The sequence below is a fragment of the Siphateles boraxobius genome, unplaced genomic scaffold (assembly GCF_051911475.1).
Source record: "Siphateles boraxobius isolate OS27281-9 unplaced genomic scaffold, OSU_SipBor_1 12, whole genome shotgun sequence".
Lineage (NCBI taxonomy): Eukaryota > Metazoa > Chordata > Actinopteri > Cypriniformes > Leuciscidae > Siphateles > Siphateles boraxobius.
In genome coordinates this window covers 25970673-25987101 of record NW_027508722.1, presented here as the reverse complement: position 1 = coordinate 25987101, position 16429 = coordinate 25970673, and the positions used below count along the sequence as shown (strand labels likewise).

The window sequence follows — 16429 nt, the reverse complement described above, 5'->3', positions numbered from 1 at the left end:
AAAGGTTGATGTCCTGGTGAGATGATACACATAAACTCTGGCCTGATGCTCATTCTTCTTCTGTACATCAGAGAGTGAACCCCATACAGGGCTGACCCCGTTTCACATAGAGGCACAGCAGGGAAAAACATTAGGAGAAATGATGAATGAACTTTACAGAGCTCCACATGAGCAACATAACAAAATATGTCAGAGAAAAGAGTGTTACACTTCTAGAACATTCTCCATATAATTGATAAACATTTACATTTTAAAGATATAAAATCAACTTCTCACCTTTAGTAAGTTAGCATGGTTAGCATCTTTCAACTGCCATTTTACTCATAGCAAATGCAGGGGGTCCACACCGTCAGATACAAACATAATTGCAGTGTTATATTCATTTCTGTTACAATATTTAATTAATATTTTGAATACATTTTATTTAAAATATTTTAATTTTAGTTAACATTTTAGCAATTTTATGTTTTAGATTTTTTTTCTTCAAATGTCTAAATAGTTTCATTTCAGTTTTTTGTTTTACTTGTATACATCAAAGCAACAAATGTTTTGGAAACTGGCTAAAATAATTATAGTTTTAGGTTTTTTCTGTTTTATTTTTTTTCAAGTCATGTTTATCTTAACTTGATAAATGAGTTGAGACTTCATGGTGGTTTCAAACTCTTTTAGGCCAACATCTATCACCATATTCAGACTGATAATCTGAAAAATATTTTGCACGTCACACATGCATTACTATTTCTAAAATTGATTTAATTAGCTTAGAAAAAACCCTTTTGAAAAAATGGTAAATCACCATTCACTGATTACAGATCACAATAAAACAAGTTTTCTTTTTCTGACACTTTATGTAGGCTTATATTTGCCTATTTAATGAGTTGACGCCTAGTTGGAATATTTTAAAGGGGCTACGGTCATAATGAATTCTTTTAGTGTGTATATCAAGTTACAAGTTGATAAAAGCTCTGGAAATCCAGTCCACCTCCCCTTAATGCCTGCAAATCAATCCCAAAACTAGAGAGGCTGGATTTGGCTATTTGTTCTGTTCAGAATGAGATGGTTAGGGAGGAGTCACAGCTGCTTTCGGGTTTACTTACAGAGGACGAACCTCAGATCGGTCATAGCTCATTGTGCAACGGAACATCACGGAAAACATTCCCGGAAACACTGACCACGGATTCTGCTCGGTACACTTCGCGTGCTGTTAGTAGGAAACAGCGTCAATCGCGTTATCATTTAACCAAATTAACTAGCGTACAATGCGATAGTGCTGCCTGGAGACACGGATAGAGATCCAGACAGATAACCAGTAGGAAAAGTGAGCCAACAACAGAGCCACATATCACACAAAGTTTATAGATTCGATTCGATTCGAACGAACGAACGAAAGAAAGAAAGAAAGAAAGAAAAAAAAAAAAACACTGAGAATGTCCAAACCTAATTATACTGGCATTTACCACATGGTTTCCCAGAATAATTTTGAAGAATATCTGGCCGCTTTGGGTAAGCTATATATTTTTTAATTTTCTCTCAATTTTGCAACCTGCATGATAATTGAACTGCTCTAGTATAGTCTATTCTTACTTAACCAACCACAGTGACTCGCTTTGATTGTAACTTGATGCTTTTTGACTGTGATGTACCTCAAACCTTTGTGAACCTGATGGATGTAACGTTACCTCCCTTTAGTCTGGTTTAATGTGATGAAAGGTAGTCTAATCATCTTCTTGCCGTGGGAAAGAAAGCCTAAACGAGATCATAGCATTTTAGTGTGTAAAAAAACACACTTTTTTTTCCAAAGTGAAGAAACATGCCTGACCCTGAACCGTTTATCAAATGTTTTGTTTTTGACCTTGCAACCCTGGTCTCATCCTGCTGTTATTCACCTAAAAATTAATAATTCCCTCATATTGTTGCAAAATCGTATTAATTTTTTTTCTCTCTGTGGAACACAAAGTAAGAAATGTTCAATAACTTGCTTGCCACTTTTTCATGCATTTGCAATAATGGAGCTTTTGATCTTCAAAATTAACTTGACAAGTAGCATAAAAGTATCGTAAAAATTATTCATACATCATATTACATGTCCTCTGAGATCATACAATTGTTTGTGTGACAAACAGACTGAATTGTTTTTGTTTCTCACTGATAATCTTCTCCAGTTGCCGGTAAACCACTGCAACCAGAAAAATGTAATCAGTTTCATTGAAGAAAAAAAAAACAACAGTTTGGAATAACATGAGGTTAAGGAAATAATGACCGAATTCATATAATCATTCTTCTCTTCACATCAGATGTTAATTATGCATTAAGAAAAGTCGTCTGCATTCTGAAACCCAGCAAACATATTGAACATAATGTGAACACTGGTGAAATGAAGATAAAGACAGTCACCACCTTTAAGAACTTCGACATGGACTTCACTTTGGGACAGGAGTTCACTGAGGACCTGGGGCCAGTCGATGGGAGAAAGTGCCAGGTCTGTGGGTTCTTTTTTTTAATTTGCGCTCCTTATTTTTATATTATTGTCTTTCTAGTCAACCCATTTGTAATGTATTAGTGGGAAACCTGGGCCCGTTTTAAAAGGATCAACCACCAGACAAAGGAGTGTGACGCTAATGGATAATACCCTCCATATGTTTCAGACCACAGTGGACTGGGACGGTGATAAATTGGTCTGCGTGCAGAGAGGAGAGAAAGAGGGCAGAGGCTGGACACACTGGTTAGAAGGAAACATCCTTCATTTGGTGAGCAAGTAGGGTTTGTGCTGGGCTTGGAAAACTGCTTTACATAAACAGTGGATATGTTTCCAGTGTTTACTGGACTAAAAGGTTTTGATAAGACTGTATGAAAGGTTTTTAAATAACAGAAGTGTGTGTGTGTGTGGCTTTTTTATTTGACATCTTTTTATAATTTCTAAGGCAGTTATAAAAAGTGTGAGAAAAGCGACTGGACACAGGCCAAAATGAAAAGGGTAGGTGAAAGAGGAGATGAAGAGGGAATTAAATGAGACGAGTGACAGGGCTTTTGTGGGCTAGTTTAAAGAGACACTGCTCTTTTTGTGTTAAACTTTAGTTGCACTGTTTAAAAATGTGTGGTCAGTAGGATTTTTGTAAAGAAATGAATGGTTTTCAGCAAGGACACATTGCATTGATCAAAAGTGATAGTAAATACATTTACAATGTTACAAAAGAGGTCTATTTCAAATAAAAGCTGTTCTTTTGAATTTTCTGTTTATCCTGAAAAATGGTTTCCACAAAAATATTAGGCAGCACAACTGTTTTGAATATTTATGATAATAATAAGAAATGTTTTTTGAGCACCAAATCAGCATATTAGAATGATTTCTGAGGGATCATGTGACACTGAAGACTGGAGTGATGAAGTTGAAAATTCAGCTTTGCCATCACATGAATAAACGACATTTGGATGTCTATTAAAATACAGTTATTTTAAGTTTAAGTTCATTTTTGATCAAACAAATGCCTTAGTGAGCATAAGAGACTTAAAACATAAAACAAAAGAGAAAGAAAATCTTGCCTGGTTTCACAGATCTTTTCATTTAAAGAAACAGTACATTCATTTTAGGAATAGTTTCCATAGAGCAACCTGGTATTCAAGGCCTTACTCAGAAGCATAATGTTGATAGGACCTTCTCTGAATGTCTCCAGTTCTTGGGTTAATCCTGATCGAAGCTTTAACCACTGGGCTACTATTATGTATCTCTTACAATGTCCTTCATCCTTTTTCTTCTCTCCCCCTCCCCCCTCTCTCTCTCTGCAGGAGATGAGGGCTCAGGGTGTCACTGCCAAGCAAGTCTTTAAGAAGGCTGAGTGAGGATGGAGAGAGAGAGAGAGTGAGAGGGAGAAATGAAGGGGCCATTTGCTGGGGGTTTTGAGCTCAGATTGTTCTTAGAGCTCAGGGCTCAGAAAGAGGCAGTATTGCCACAGTGATTTGTTCCTGATCCACAACAAAGAGTTTAAATGAAAACTACAAACGAAGAAATTGTTTCAGCTTTTAAAGCAGTTTTTTTCCTCACAGTTGCAATCAAACCAAAATGCGAAGACAAATGAGATCACGACTATAGAACCATTACCCTCTTTGAACATTAATGGATGGTACTAGAAAATATGGATCAGGCTGGATTCATGGCACCCTAAAATTAATATTTTATGCAGATGTTTACATTAAGCAGAAGTAGTGATTAAATCAGCCAGTGGTTTAGCTAGTCAAGTACAGCTTGAATTCTTGATTCCAAAATTATGTTTAATGTCCGGTGTTCTGAGCCTGGATTGGCATAATTATTGGATAATATTGCAGTTAATAAATCTGTGTGATTTAAACATTGATTGATTGCTGTAGTTAAACATTGTCTAAAAGTGCTGAAATATGTATGGTCTGAAATTCTAGGTCATGTTATTGTATTTGTTCTCTCTAGAATACAACCATTTATATTACTAAAAAATTCTGTTTGTATGAATATATTTATTATCAGAGCATTACTAATAGCAATCCACACAACAGCATACTTGTGTATCTTCTTTGCGGCAATTATTTTCAGTTACCGGTAGTTATTTTTTAATAGGGTTGGTCAAAATAGTCTCATATTGAATAATTGTGTACAATTTGTACAATTGGGTATAGTTGTTCACCAATACAGTGAAAACCAATTAGTGAGAATTTTTTACTGGTCTTCACTAGTTAAAAAGGCTTTTAAATCAGCCAAAACACGTTTTTATTTCAGTCTAGTGTTTTGCAGATTTCTGGTTTAGAAGTAGGGGTTGGGTTTCACGATAGAAAATATAATTAACCGGAGATAAAATCAATGGAAGCCTACGCAATGTCTTCTACAAAACGTCTTCATACAAAAAGAATGTCTTCTTTTGTGTTTCCACAAAAGTATTAAGCAGCACAACTGTTTTTAAGATAAGAAATATTTCTTGGTGAACCAAATGAGCATATTATGTAATGTAATGATTGCTGAAAATGCAGCTTTGCCATCACAGAGGATTATTTCACAATATTACTGTTTATTTGTTATCTATTTTGATCAAATAAATGCAGCCTAGGTGAGCATTCATTAATTTATTTCAAAAATATTAAAAAAACCTTACATTTTGAACGATATAGCCTATCTTTGAACCAGCAAGTGACAAATTAAATGGCTTCCACATTGCAGTTCCCTCATTTTGCCTCTAGGGTTCGACAAAAGACTTGGAAAAGGAATTTGCTAAGATTGGTTATTTCAATCACCAATAAAGGACAAGCTTGTTTTGGCGACTGACAGGCTCGCCAGGGAGATTTAATTGTGAAAATAACTCGATCTAACTGAAGTTTAAAAGGACAAGCTTAAAGTCTATTCTGGTAAGACTTGGTATGACACGTGACAGACTTCATCTCTTTGCTTTGTACATATTTGAATCCCACAAATACAACCTTTTTATTAAAATGTAATGAAACATCTGAAAAAAAAAACACACACATTCTACCAGAATGTAAAGCTTACACTGATAGATAAAACCAGACTTTAGATTTTTGTTTATACACACTATTCTTCACTATATATTTGTCAGGTTAATGTGTCAAATAATGTGTAAGGGAGTAATGTGTCAAAGTTAATCGTTCCATTCAGACTCTTGTGGCTGCGACTGATAAAGGGAGTGATACGAGCTGTCTGTATATTTATTTGCGGCAGTTGGTTGGCTGTAGTTTTCTGACATCTTCATTGAAATAACTCCATCACACTGTATGCTATCCACATCTGTGTAATTTTCATCTGAGGAAGAAAAAAAGAAAATTCGTGATCAGTGATTGGCTCATCTCAATATCTAATCATTTTCGTTTTCTTTAACTTATAAGTATTTTAAACTCCCTTTACATGCTTATTCAGATATTCTTTAACATATATTCAGATATTCTTTTACCAGAGTGGTCTGTCTATAGCATTTCTGTTTCAACAGCATGACGATAATTTCTGAAGGATCACGTGACTAACAATAAATGTCCAATAAATGTGACTAACATGTGAAAAATGTCCAGATATGGTGTAATCTGTTTCTCGTAAATTCGCCTTATGAGATCAGAACAGAAAAGCTGCTACTGTACAAACCAGAAACTCTGTACCTGTTGTCACAATATGACTGGTTTTAGAACAGGATGCGATTCAGACCCCGTGTTTAGCAGAGACATCAAATACTTTATCGCCCGCACCAAATTAATGAAGGAGGTTAGTGTGGGAGGCCAAAACAGCAAAACCCGCATAGGTTATTTGACATGCAGTGAAAGATGATGTCTACGTGGTTTTATATCCTCCTGTCTGAGTTGATAAGATCAGACGAGTACAAAGGAAACAGCAAATCGTTTTATACAGTGACGCAAAGCCATATCTGAAGTCATCACAAATTTGGTATTGCTCATTTCGAAACTCTCCTGACTGTATTTAATGCATACTGTGGGAATGTTCGGTAAGATTCTAGAATGCTGTCTGAGATTTCCAGGTAACAGCTTTAGAAATATTAGTGGTACTGAGTTGATGATGTTAAATATATACAAATGCATTCTAAAGCATTCGGTCTGTGAGTTAATATGTATACCGTGTTTAACCTTTTACATAATAATAGGCATACCTGTTTGCATTGCATTTTAAATGGTTCCTACAATAATATACATAGTGTAAAACATTTCTACAAAAATTGGTTTGAGATAAAACAATAGATCTTCCTGTTCCTGTCCATAAGACCCCTGATGTAAATAAATATTTTACAGAGGTATGTATAATGGAATATATTTTGTCTATGTGCAAGGAGGAACTATGCCTTTTTTTGCATATGTTAGTAATTATCAGAGGGAAACTCGAGGAAAACAAAGAGTTTTACCTTTATGTTTGTCACATTCTGCACATTTCTCCATGTCAAAGTCTGCAGGGTATTTCAGGATGTCTGGAGGAAGCTCTGGCGAGATGGGGCGCAAACAAATCTCTGAGAACACATGCACAACATATACAATTACATTTCCTTCACATTTACTATGTATTGTTGATGTTTAGATTTGTAGTTTCATTTACAGTATTCTGTATTTTACTTACAGAAACAATCATAAGATGTGTCTGGTATTTTTAAGAGAGATTTTTGTGCAGTTTACACCACACTGACACAAGTCTGTGAGCATGTAGAACTGATAGGATGTGGTTTACCAGCATCAGTTTAATCATAGGCATCTTGTGCACTAAGCTGAAAGCATTTGACAGCACACAGCAGAAGTGTGCATGAATGTTTTGACTGTACATTCACCTTGATGTTGAAACTCAGTGACTTCCGCAGATGTACTTAGATATTGCATATTAAAGGATTTCAGAGCAAGTTTATCCATCCCTCAATGACTGGCAAAGCATTATGCATTGCCTGTGTAGCAGAGGTGGGAGTAAGTCTTGTTCAAGTCACAAGTAAGCCTCAAGCAAGCCTAAGTCGCAGTACACACAACCAAGTCAATGGTTCACTTCAAGCAAGTCAAATCAAGTCCTGCTAAGGGTCAAGTCGAAGGCAAGTTACAATACCGAACAGAAAAAAAGTAGAGTTTATATTGGCCTCAACCTTATTTAGTTTTCCCTCAGAAATGATTACCTTTCTTATATCGTAATATTAATTATATTCATATAATTTATTATAGCATGTATTTATGATTATTAAAATCTGGAATTATTATTATTATAATAACAATTATACGAAAAATGTTGAAGATGAAACATTTGAAGGTAAATTCACAAGTGTGATGCATTAATTATATTGGTTTGGTAGTAAATGTCATATGTTTAACTTTGCTTATATATTTGTTAATGGAATATCACCGGCAGACATTAACTTTCCCATTTAGAGCCAATATTTGACCCCTTAAATTGATTTCCAGGGGCATTTTTTTCTAACTATGTTCTAACCATTTGTTTTGTAACCATGCATTTATAATGCAATTACAACACCATAAATAATGTTATGTGATTAATGATTTAAATATAACCATTTTAATATAGAAAAAATTAGATACTAAAAAATAATCAATTAAATTTTTTAAAATATGAAATTAAAACCGCCAATAGGTGGCGTCAAATCACCGTCTTAATGTACGAGTCACAGAAGCATTCATTCAACTGATTCGTTCAAAACGGCAGATTCATTCTGGAACTAAGACACTCTTTGTTTACTGAACTGTTGTGTAAAATCATTATCACATTTGCAATTGCGCCAATATTTTGGAAATATTTTTTATTATTACATGGCTTGGTTGAATTCTAATGTAGAATGCGGTCGGTTATTTCTTGATAACAGACCGCTGCCATGAAAAACAGCGTTGCCATGGACACAGTTATGGTCACTCTGGAGCAATACAATCAATAAACTCCTTTTTAAATCAATATTTTGTGTCAAATTATTGATTTATTTGGTAGGTAGCCATGTAATAAGTGGGATAAGAGTGAGGCGGTTGTTATAGCGTTTAGGACCCCGACGTGAAGCGGAACATATATATATATATATATATATATATATATATATATATATATATATATATATATATATATATATATATATATATATATATATATATATATATATATATATATATATATATATATATATATAAACAACTCATACTAGTCTAGGGCCATTTTTTCCACCACATCTTGAATTTTGGGTGCATATTAATTCTGCTGGCATTTTGCCCCACCATTTTTAGTCTACCTGGAACACAGTCTACAATCAAAGCAGTGATAGAGTTTCTAAAAGAAACACAACTATAGCAAGAAGACTTTAGGGTTTTTCCACGTCCCAATGTGATCAGACCCCAGTCCAGTAGATGGCGGTAATGCACAAAGATTGCAAGCTGCCAATAAAATTCACTGAAGAAGAAGAGGATTCGGTTAGAACCATAGACATAATAAATACTATATTTATTATGTCTATGGTTAGAACTACAAATACGAGTGAAAAGTGTTAAAACAAACTACAGACATGGAGGAAGCGCGAGTCCGGCGGTTATGTAGAGAGATTTAGATAAAGGGTTTTGAGCAAGGTTATTATAGTTTTGCTTTTTGAATTAGTTTTTATTTTAATATTGTTTTCAATTTTGCTTTAAATTTTAGTTTAGTTTTAGTTAGTTTCATTAATGGTTTTGTTAGTTTTAATTTAGTTTTTATTTTGCAAACACATTTCTATTTAGTTTTTATTTTATTTAGTTTCAGTTTTAGTTTTAGTAATTATAGTTTAGCAGAGCAAACAGAACACTTCAGTGTAGACCAAAGCGAGACGATTAATTTCAGCAAAGTTTAATGTTTGCCCAGATTACAGTTAACTCTTGTGCAGACATCGTAATAGTAAAAATAAAATAAGTTTACTTTCGTTATTTTGAATAGAAATCATCGCTCATAAAGCAGTCATTCACGTCTTCTCCGGTTTATTTGTGTTCACATACATACAGCATCCGCCAGGGCTCTTAGTCCAATGGTGCACATATTTGGAGAAATAATGATTTTCATGTTCCACTAAATTATGCGATCTGAAGCTCAAACAGCGAACACATTGAAATATGCCTATGGATCTATCTCTCCTCTTCCTGATTTGCGTCAATTATCTGCGCTCTCTTATTCGTTATAGAGCTGTCAATCATCTCACGTGGTTGAACGTGACAATAATCCTGCCCTTCTGCATGACGCGCTGCTGTGTACACTTCCTCATTCTGACCTCCGTGATAACAAAGCTAAGACACATCTCTTCACCTGAAACAAGAAGCTAATAAATGCACGATTTCGAGTATATGTGGTTTGTGTGTGATTTTCGATATTTTCATATGAATAAAGAATGTTTACAGTATTGCTATGCAAGGTGTAGCCATTAGCTGCATATAAAATGCTATATAACATATTTCAACATCTTTTTTTTTTAACTTAAAACCATTTTAAACCACGACCGGAATATGATACAAATACTCGATGGTGGTTTAAAGTGAGCTTTAAGTAAAAGTGTAATATTAATATTTTAAATTGTGTCATTCAGCTTGATGCTACTTGCTCTAATCCACCTGCTGTAGGAGCTTTTCTATTCCATAATCTTCTTTGTTAATATATATATATATAATTATTTTTTTTCTAACAAGACTTAAGATAATAGTTTGACCTTGATACTATGTACAAACTAAACCACCTGGATCCTAGAACTGCGTCCTGAAACCGCTGCCGCCGCTATATCATCCAGTTCGTTAGGTGGCGCTGTCACAAAAAAACTAGGGTCCTGAAACCGCGGTCCTAAAACTGGGGTCCTGAAACTGCAGCCTCCGGTTGTGCAGGAACATACTACTGGCTTGTCCTGGTTTATATTAGCCTACATTGTGAAGGATAGTAAAACCTGAGATCACCTACATTGTGTGGACCAGCCAGCAGTCCCCACGAGGGAAATTGTTTAATTAATGGTTCTAAACTTTGAATTTTGAACATGTAAAAATGCATAAAGTTTTCTGTGATGGGTAGGTTTAGGGGTAGGATTAGTATAAGGGGATAGAATATACAGTTTGTACAGTATAAAAACCATTATGCCTATGGAGAGTCCCCACAAAGATAGCGAACCAGACGTGTGTGTGTGTGTGTGTGTGTGTCCTGGTATTCCATACATTGCGGGGAAATGTCTCCACGTGGATAATAATATTAAATGCACCTTTCACCCTGTCAGCATTCATGAAAACATGACATCTCAAACATACAGTAGTAGCCTAGAACATTAAAGTTTTTTTTGTGCTTGACGTACTTGTTTTCCTGTTGCACCCGCGTCGAATGAAACGGCATTCTAAAAATGCTGTGCTCAAGTTAAAAGAAGTCCAACTTGCGTCTTATTACCTTGTGTTATTTCCCATTCCAGTGCAACAGACGCATCCTTTATGAACAGCCGCGGCCCGCTTAGCACTAGCCATGTATTCTACGTTATGGTCCTTCATTGAGCGCGTCACAGCAGAACAGCGGTTATCGCCTAACTTCACGCGTATGAAGCGCCATATCAGGCATTTCCTTAAACAGCCACAGGTCGAATTTCCGCCAAAGTAAAGAGCTTATTAATTACGAAAACGATTATTTATTTTTGCTAATTATTATTTTATTTCAGTTCGTTTTTCAGTAACTGTTGTTAGTTTCGTTTAGTTTTAGTCTTTCATTTATTATGAATTTTTAATTTTATTTCAGTTTACGAAAATGTTTTTTGACCAATAGTTTTAGTCTTAGTTTTAGTTTTCGTTTACGAAAATAACCTTGGTTTTGAGTGATTAATTATCAGTATCCAACCTGACGAAAATGTATTTATTCAACGTTGTCTAAATTATATTGCATCTGCAGCAGCATGTGAACTTTTGTAAAGCTACCTTTAGCCATTACCTTTTAAATGCACCATGATATCAGACTGCAAACACATGAGGAGAGTCTCCGCATGAAAGACCCACGACTGGCAGATGAACGTGCTCTCCGAAACAGTAGGAAACCAAATTAGATTGAATGGAGCAGTGGCGGTTCTAGGATTTTTGTGTAACAGGGGCCATTAAAGGGCCACATGTTACATTCAGGGGCCAAATACAGGGTACATTCAAGCACACAAAATAATTTATTCAGTACGGTGCAAATACATTTCGGCAGTCATTCCTTTTTCAAACGCTCTAATAAAAAATTATGAGCCAATAAAGTTCTTAATGATTTTTTTCATTTATTTATGCTGTGCATAAATGACACAATGCACTTCTTTCTGAATTCCACCTTTTAAGTTTCATAATCATGTTGTCGCGTATAAACAGTAAATTATTGTTAATTGTTTGGGGGTGGAATTGCATGATCGTTGTGAAGAATTCTCCGGTTGCTCTTCTCGTCAACGATTGATGGGTGGGAATCTCTAGGCACCTCACGATTCGATTCGATTACGGTTCAGAGGGTAACGATTATCGATTATTAACAAAAAAATTTTTTTTACTACTTGGTACTTTGAAAGCAAGTATTTATGATGACCCATAATTAACTTACTTCCAATACTAACAATAATAATTTTTATTAATAAAACAAATTGAAGTGATTTGGCAAGTCAACTGTAAGGTTACATTTGCCAGCATATGCCCAACATTGCAAAGAACCAAAAAGAAAATAAATGTGTTCCTGTTCTAGCAGCGTACTTGTAGTCGCCTACATTAATACAAACTTCAGCATATTCTGAATCTCTAGCATAATAGACTTCTAACCAACATCCTCTTGTTATTTCCAATGAGCAATATAATCCTTCAGACAAAAATAAACATTTTGCTGTAGCAAATTCACAAACAGTTTTCATTCAAAAATATAGAATTATGTACCAGCAGATCTCATACAAACATAATGCTTGTGGACTTAGCTGCTATTAGTAACATACAAAGTCGCTCTTATACACAACTAAATAATAAAGAGTTATGACTTGAAATGTTTGCTGTATACCACAATCAAAAAACAGCTTATACAAAAAAAGTGAATGAACATCTGCAGAGAGCGCATGCACCTTTTTGTGACTGGCATTGCACATATTATAGGGCAGTATTAACAGATCGGTTTACAGCATATTGCTGTGAAAACTAAACAATACAGAAAGCAGCTCTCATTAAAAAAATACTAAATAGGTAACAATGAAATTGTCAATTTTCCATACATTATATCTTTTAACGAAGAGGGTGCCGTTCGAATTTGGCGCTCAGTCATCATGCCTATGAGCGCGACTCTGTTATGTGCACGCCACAGACTGTCCGCGCACTGCACGTCCGCTTTAGAGTTCCGCCTTTTGCATTCCGTCAATATTACGTTATTAGGAAAAATATATATATATTTTTTAGAAAATCGATCTTTGACATTTGTGAATCGATTCAGAATCGTCCACGTCCGCATCGCGATGCATCTAAGAATCGACTTTCCCCCCACTCCTAGAAATGGGGGCCAATCAGATTTCAGCAGGGGCCAGGGCCACTGTGGCCCCGCCTCTAGAACCGCCCCTGGAATGGAGGATTTTAACTGTGACAAGATGATTGACAGGGCAGTTTACGGTGACAGTTCAAGTCAAGTCTAGAGTCATTGGATCTCAAGTCAAAGTCAAGTCAAGTCATTTTCTTAATTTAGTCAAGCAAGTCTCAAGTCCTTAAATTTGCGACTGGAGTCAAGTCATGTGACTCGAGTTTCCCATCTCTGCTGTGTAAGTTAGGTATGCATCTAGCATTAGAGACAGACAGGGTTTTGGGTTTGCCAATCAATTAAATCTGCTGTTACTGCTTCTGTAAAATACCCTTTTTATGTATGTCAATGCAAAATTCTGCTTGCCTATCAAGGACAATTTAACCTAGATACAACCTAAAGATCTGATATGAAGTCAAGACTTTTTGACCACTCAGACTTCTACGAAGTCACTCAGTAGAAATGCTTGTCTCTTAACACGCTACTGTCTTATATCTACAACAGAGCCCCAAAGGGACATGCATGGCTAAAGGGGGGAAAAAGGAGATGGAAGGAAAAAATATTTGTCAATGCTTTTGGGTTCTATTTATTGTTATATATTAAATAAATAAATGCAATTATACATACATACATATATATTAAATATATATATTATATACACACACTCACTCACCTAAAGGATTATTAGGGACACCATACTAATACTGTGTTTGACCCCCTTTCGCCTTCAGAACTGCCTTAATTCTACGTGGCATTGATTCAACAAGGTGCTGAAAGCATTCTTTGGAAATGTTGGCCCATATTGATAGGATAGCATCTTGCAGTTGATGGAGATTTGTGGGATGCACATCCAGGGCACGAAGCTCCCGTTCCACCACATCCCAAAGATGCTCTATTGGGTTGAGATCTGGTGACTGTGGGGGCCATTTTAGCACAGTGAACTCATTGTCATGTTCAAAGAACCAATTTGAAATGATTCAAGCTTTGTGACATGGTGCATTATCCTGATGGAAGTAGCCATCAGAGGATGGGTACATGGTGGCCATAAAGGTGTGCCAAGAAAACATCCCCCACACCATTACACCACCACCACCAGCCTGCACAGTGGTAGTAACAAGGCATGATGGATCCATGTTCTCATTCTGTTTACGCCAAATTCTGACTCTACCATCTGAATGTCTCAACAGAAATCGAGACTCATCAGACCAGGCAACATTTTTCCAGTCTTCAACTGTCCAATTTTGGTGAGCTCTTGCAAATTGTAGCCTTTTTTTCCTATTTGTAGTGGAGATGAGTGGTCCCCGGTGGGGTCTTCTGCTGTTGTAGCCCATCAGCCTCAAGGTTGTGCGTGTTGTGGCTTCACAAATGCTTTGCTGCATACCTCGGTTGTAACGAGTGGTTATTTCAGTCAAAGTTGCTCTTCTATCAGCTTGAATCAGTCGGCCCATTCTCCTCTGACCTCTAGCATCAACAAGGCATTTCCGCCCACAAGACTGCCGGATACTGGATGTTTTTCCCTTTTCACACCATTCTTTGTAAACCCTAGAAATGGTTGTGTGTGAAAATCCCAGTAACTGAGCAGATTGTGAAATACTCAGACCGGCCCGTCTGGCACCAACAACCATGCCACGCTCAAAATTGCTTAAATCACCTTTCTTTCCCATTCTGACATTCAGTTTGGAGTTCAGGAGATTATCTTGACCAGGACCACACCCCTAAATGCATTGAAGCAACTGCCATGTGATTGGTTGATTAGATAATTGCATTAATGAGAAATTTAACAGGTGTTCCTAATAATCCTTTAGGTGAGTATATATATATATATATATATATATATATAGAGAGAGAGAGAGAGAGAGAGAGAGAGAGAGAGAGTTTTACACATAAGCACAGTCTATTCTGTAAAGTTAGTGATACATAGAGTCAGGGTTTATTGCACATTAATCTGACACACAAAAATGTATTGATTGTGAAATTATTCGAGTTCAGATTCTGAAGTTGACCTGTATGAAGAATGCACTGCATTTCAGCTTTATTTGTGATTTCAGGACATGGTGGCAACACAGTCGAATCTCACTGAATTATCTGCATAGGGCAAAGTCAGCGGTACATAGAACTGTACTGTCAAACCTGAAATCTAGATACTTGCCACTTGTCGGTTCAGAAGGAAAGTTAGGTAATTTGCCTGCCATTCTCGCTCTGTCTCCACAGTGTGTACGTGAAACGTGCTGAAGACGTATGATGTCTGCGTGAACAGGCTGTGCATTGGAATGCAAACACACGTTGGCTGAGATGGGATAATTTCATTCGGACCGAATGTAATGATTGAACGAACATTTTATGGACCTACTACTTCCACAGATAATTTATATTTATATATATATTTTTGACCGCTTAACATAGTAATTGTTATCAGGATATGAGGAGACTTTCAACCAGCATAACAAAAAAAAATTCTGTACAGAATCACCTATTGCACTTTAAATGTGATCCTATTCACAAATGAACATATATTCGGGTTCACAATAAGAGAGCTAATAGGCTATGTTACACTTACCTGATCTTTTTGACTGATGTTTGTTTCTCCAGTACATTATAAACAGGACCAGAAGTACAATTAAGGCAGTAACAATGATCCCTGCCCACAGGCTAGCAGGTAACACCCAAGAACAAGCTGAAATAAAGAATAAAAAGTGACCTAAGAGGCACAGACATGTCAACTCTTTTTAAATGAATAAATTAATTTATTTGATTGATTATGAAAAAATACATTGAACATGGTGACATTTCCAATAAAGGTAGCGTATAGAGAGACTTACATGTAGTACATGTCTTAATAGGTCCACACACAACATCTGAATTGCTGGTCCCAGGAACCTCTATATTTCGACCTAAATCCTCACAACTGTAAAATGACAGAAGAGGTAATTGATTTCAGATGGGAAACTTTATAAAAGTTTATATACTTATAACGTTTATATAGCCTAGCGACTGAGCTAAGGAAAATAATTATGAATGAGTGTAATGATATATTTTTTAATTGCGGGTAGGCCTACATTGTGTACGGGTAGAAAAAAGGAAAAAAAATATTTGTGTGTATTAATATGTCAAAGAGAGGTTGAGAAAGGAAGCGATACCCACCCACCTACGTACCATGTACGTCTATACTTTTTTTTTTTTGAATGGAAGCAGTTTTATTTTGTGTAGGAGAATTACACTAGACACATTTACGTAAAACCAGTCATGGCTAATTACATACAGTAAAAGCTATATATTCCCCCTCTGACTTTATTTTATATCAGATGTAGGTGGAATAGAAAGGAACATTAAAGGTGAAAAATGAAAATATATAGAGAAACACTAGCAACTTAGTGAACTTAAAGTGTGAAGTCTGCACACTGAAAATAACTGCTCCAAATGAATTTATTAATAGCACAACGTTTCGACCATCAG

General features: G+C 35.9%; 2 protein-coding genes across 2 annotated transcripts in view; one reads left to right on the top strand and one right to left on the bottom strand.

Moving 5' to 3' along the window:
- The first annotated feature begins 989 nt into the window (after positions 1-989).
- On the top strand, positions 990-4349 carry rbp5 (retinol binding protein 1a, cellular). The gene is made up of 4 exons (XM_077216198.1): positions 990-1503; positions 2295-2479; positions 2646-2747; positions 3784-4349. The coding sequence occupies exons 1-4, from the start codon at positions 1428-1430 to the stop codon at positions 3835-3837; spliced, it is 417 nt and encodes a 138-aa protein (XP_077072313.1). The 5' UTR covers positions 990-1427; the 3' UTR covers positions 3838-4349.
- Positions 4350-5070: 721 nt separating this feature from the next.
- The window catches only part of LOC143723565 (tumor necrosis factor receptor superfamily member 5), a 16018-nt gene continuing 4659 nt past the window's right edge, over positions 5071-16429 (bottom strand). Inside the window, exons 5-8 of the mRNA XM_077216186.1 lie at positions 15796-15881; positions 15534-15650; positions 6876-6977; positions 5071-5776 (exon numbers count right to left, since the gene is read on the bottom strand). Of these exons, the coding sequence (XP_077072301.1) occupies positions 5616-5776; positions 6876-6977; positions 15534-15650; positions 15796-15881 (466 nt within the window). The 3' untranslated portion in view covers positions 5071-5615. The remainder of the gene's footprint in view (positions 5777-6875; positions 6978-15533; positions 15651-15795; positions 15882-16429) is intronic.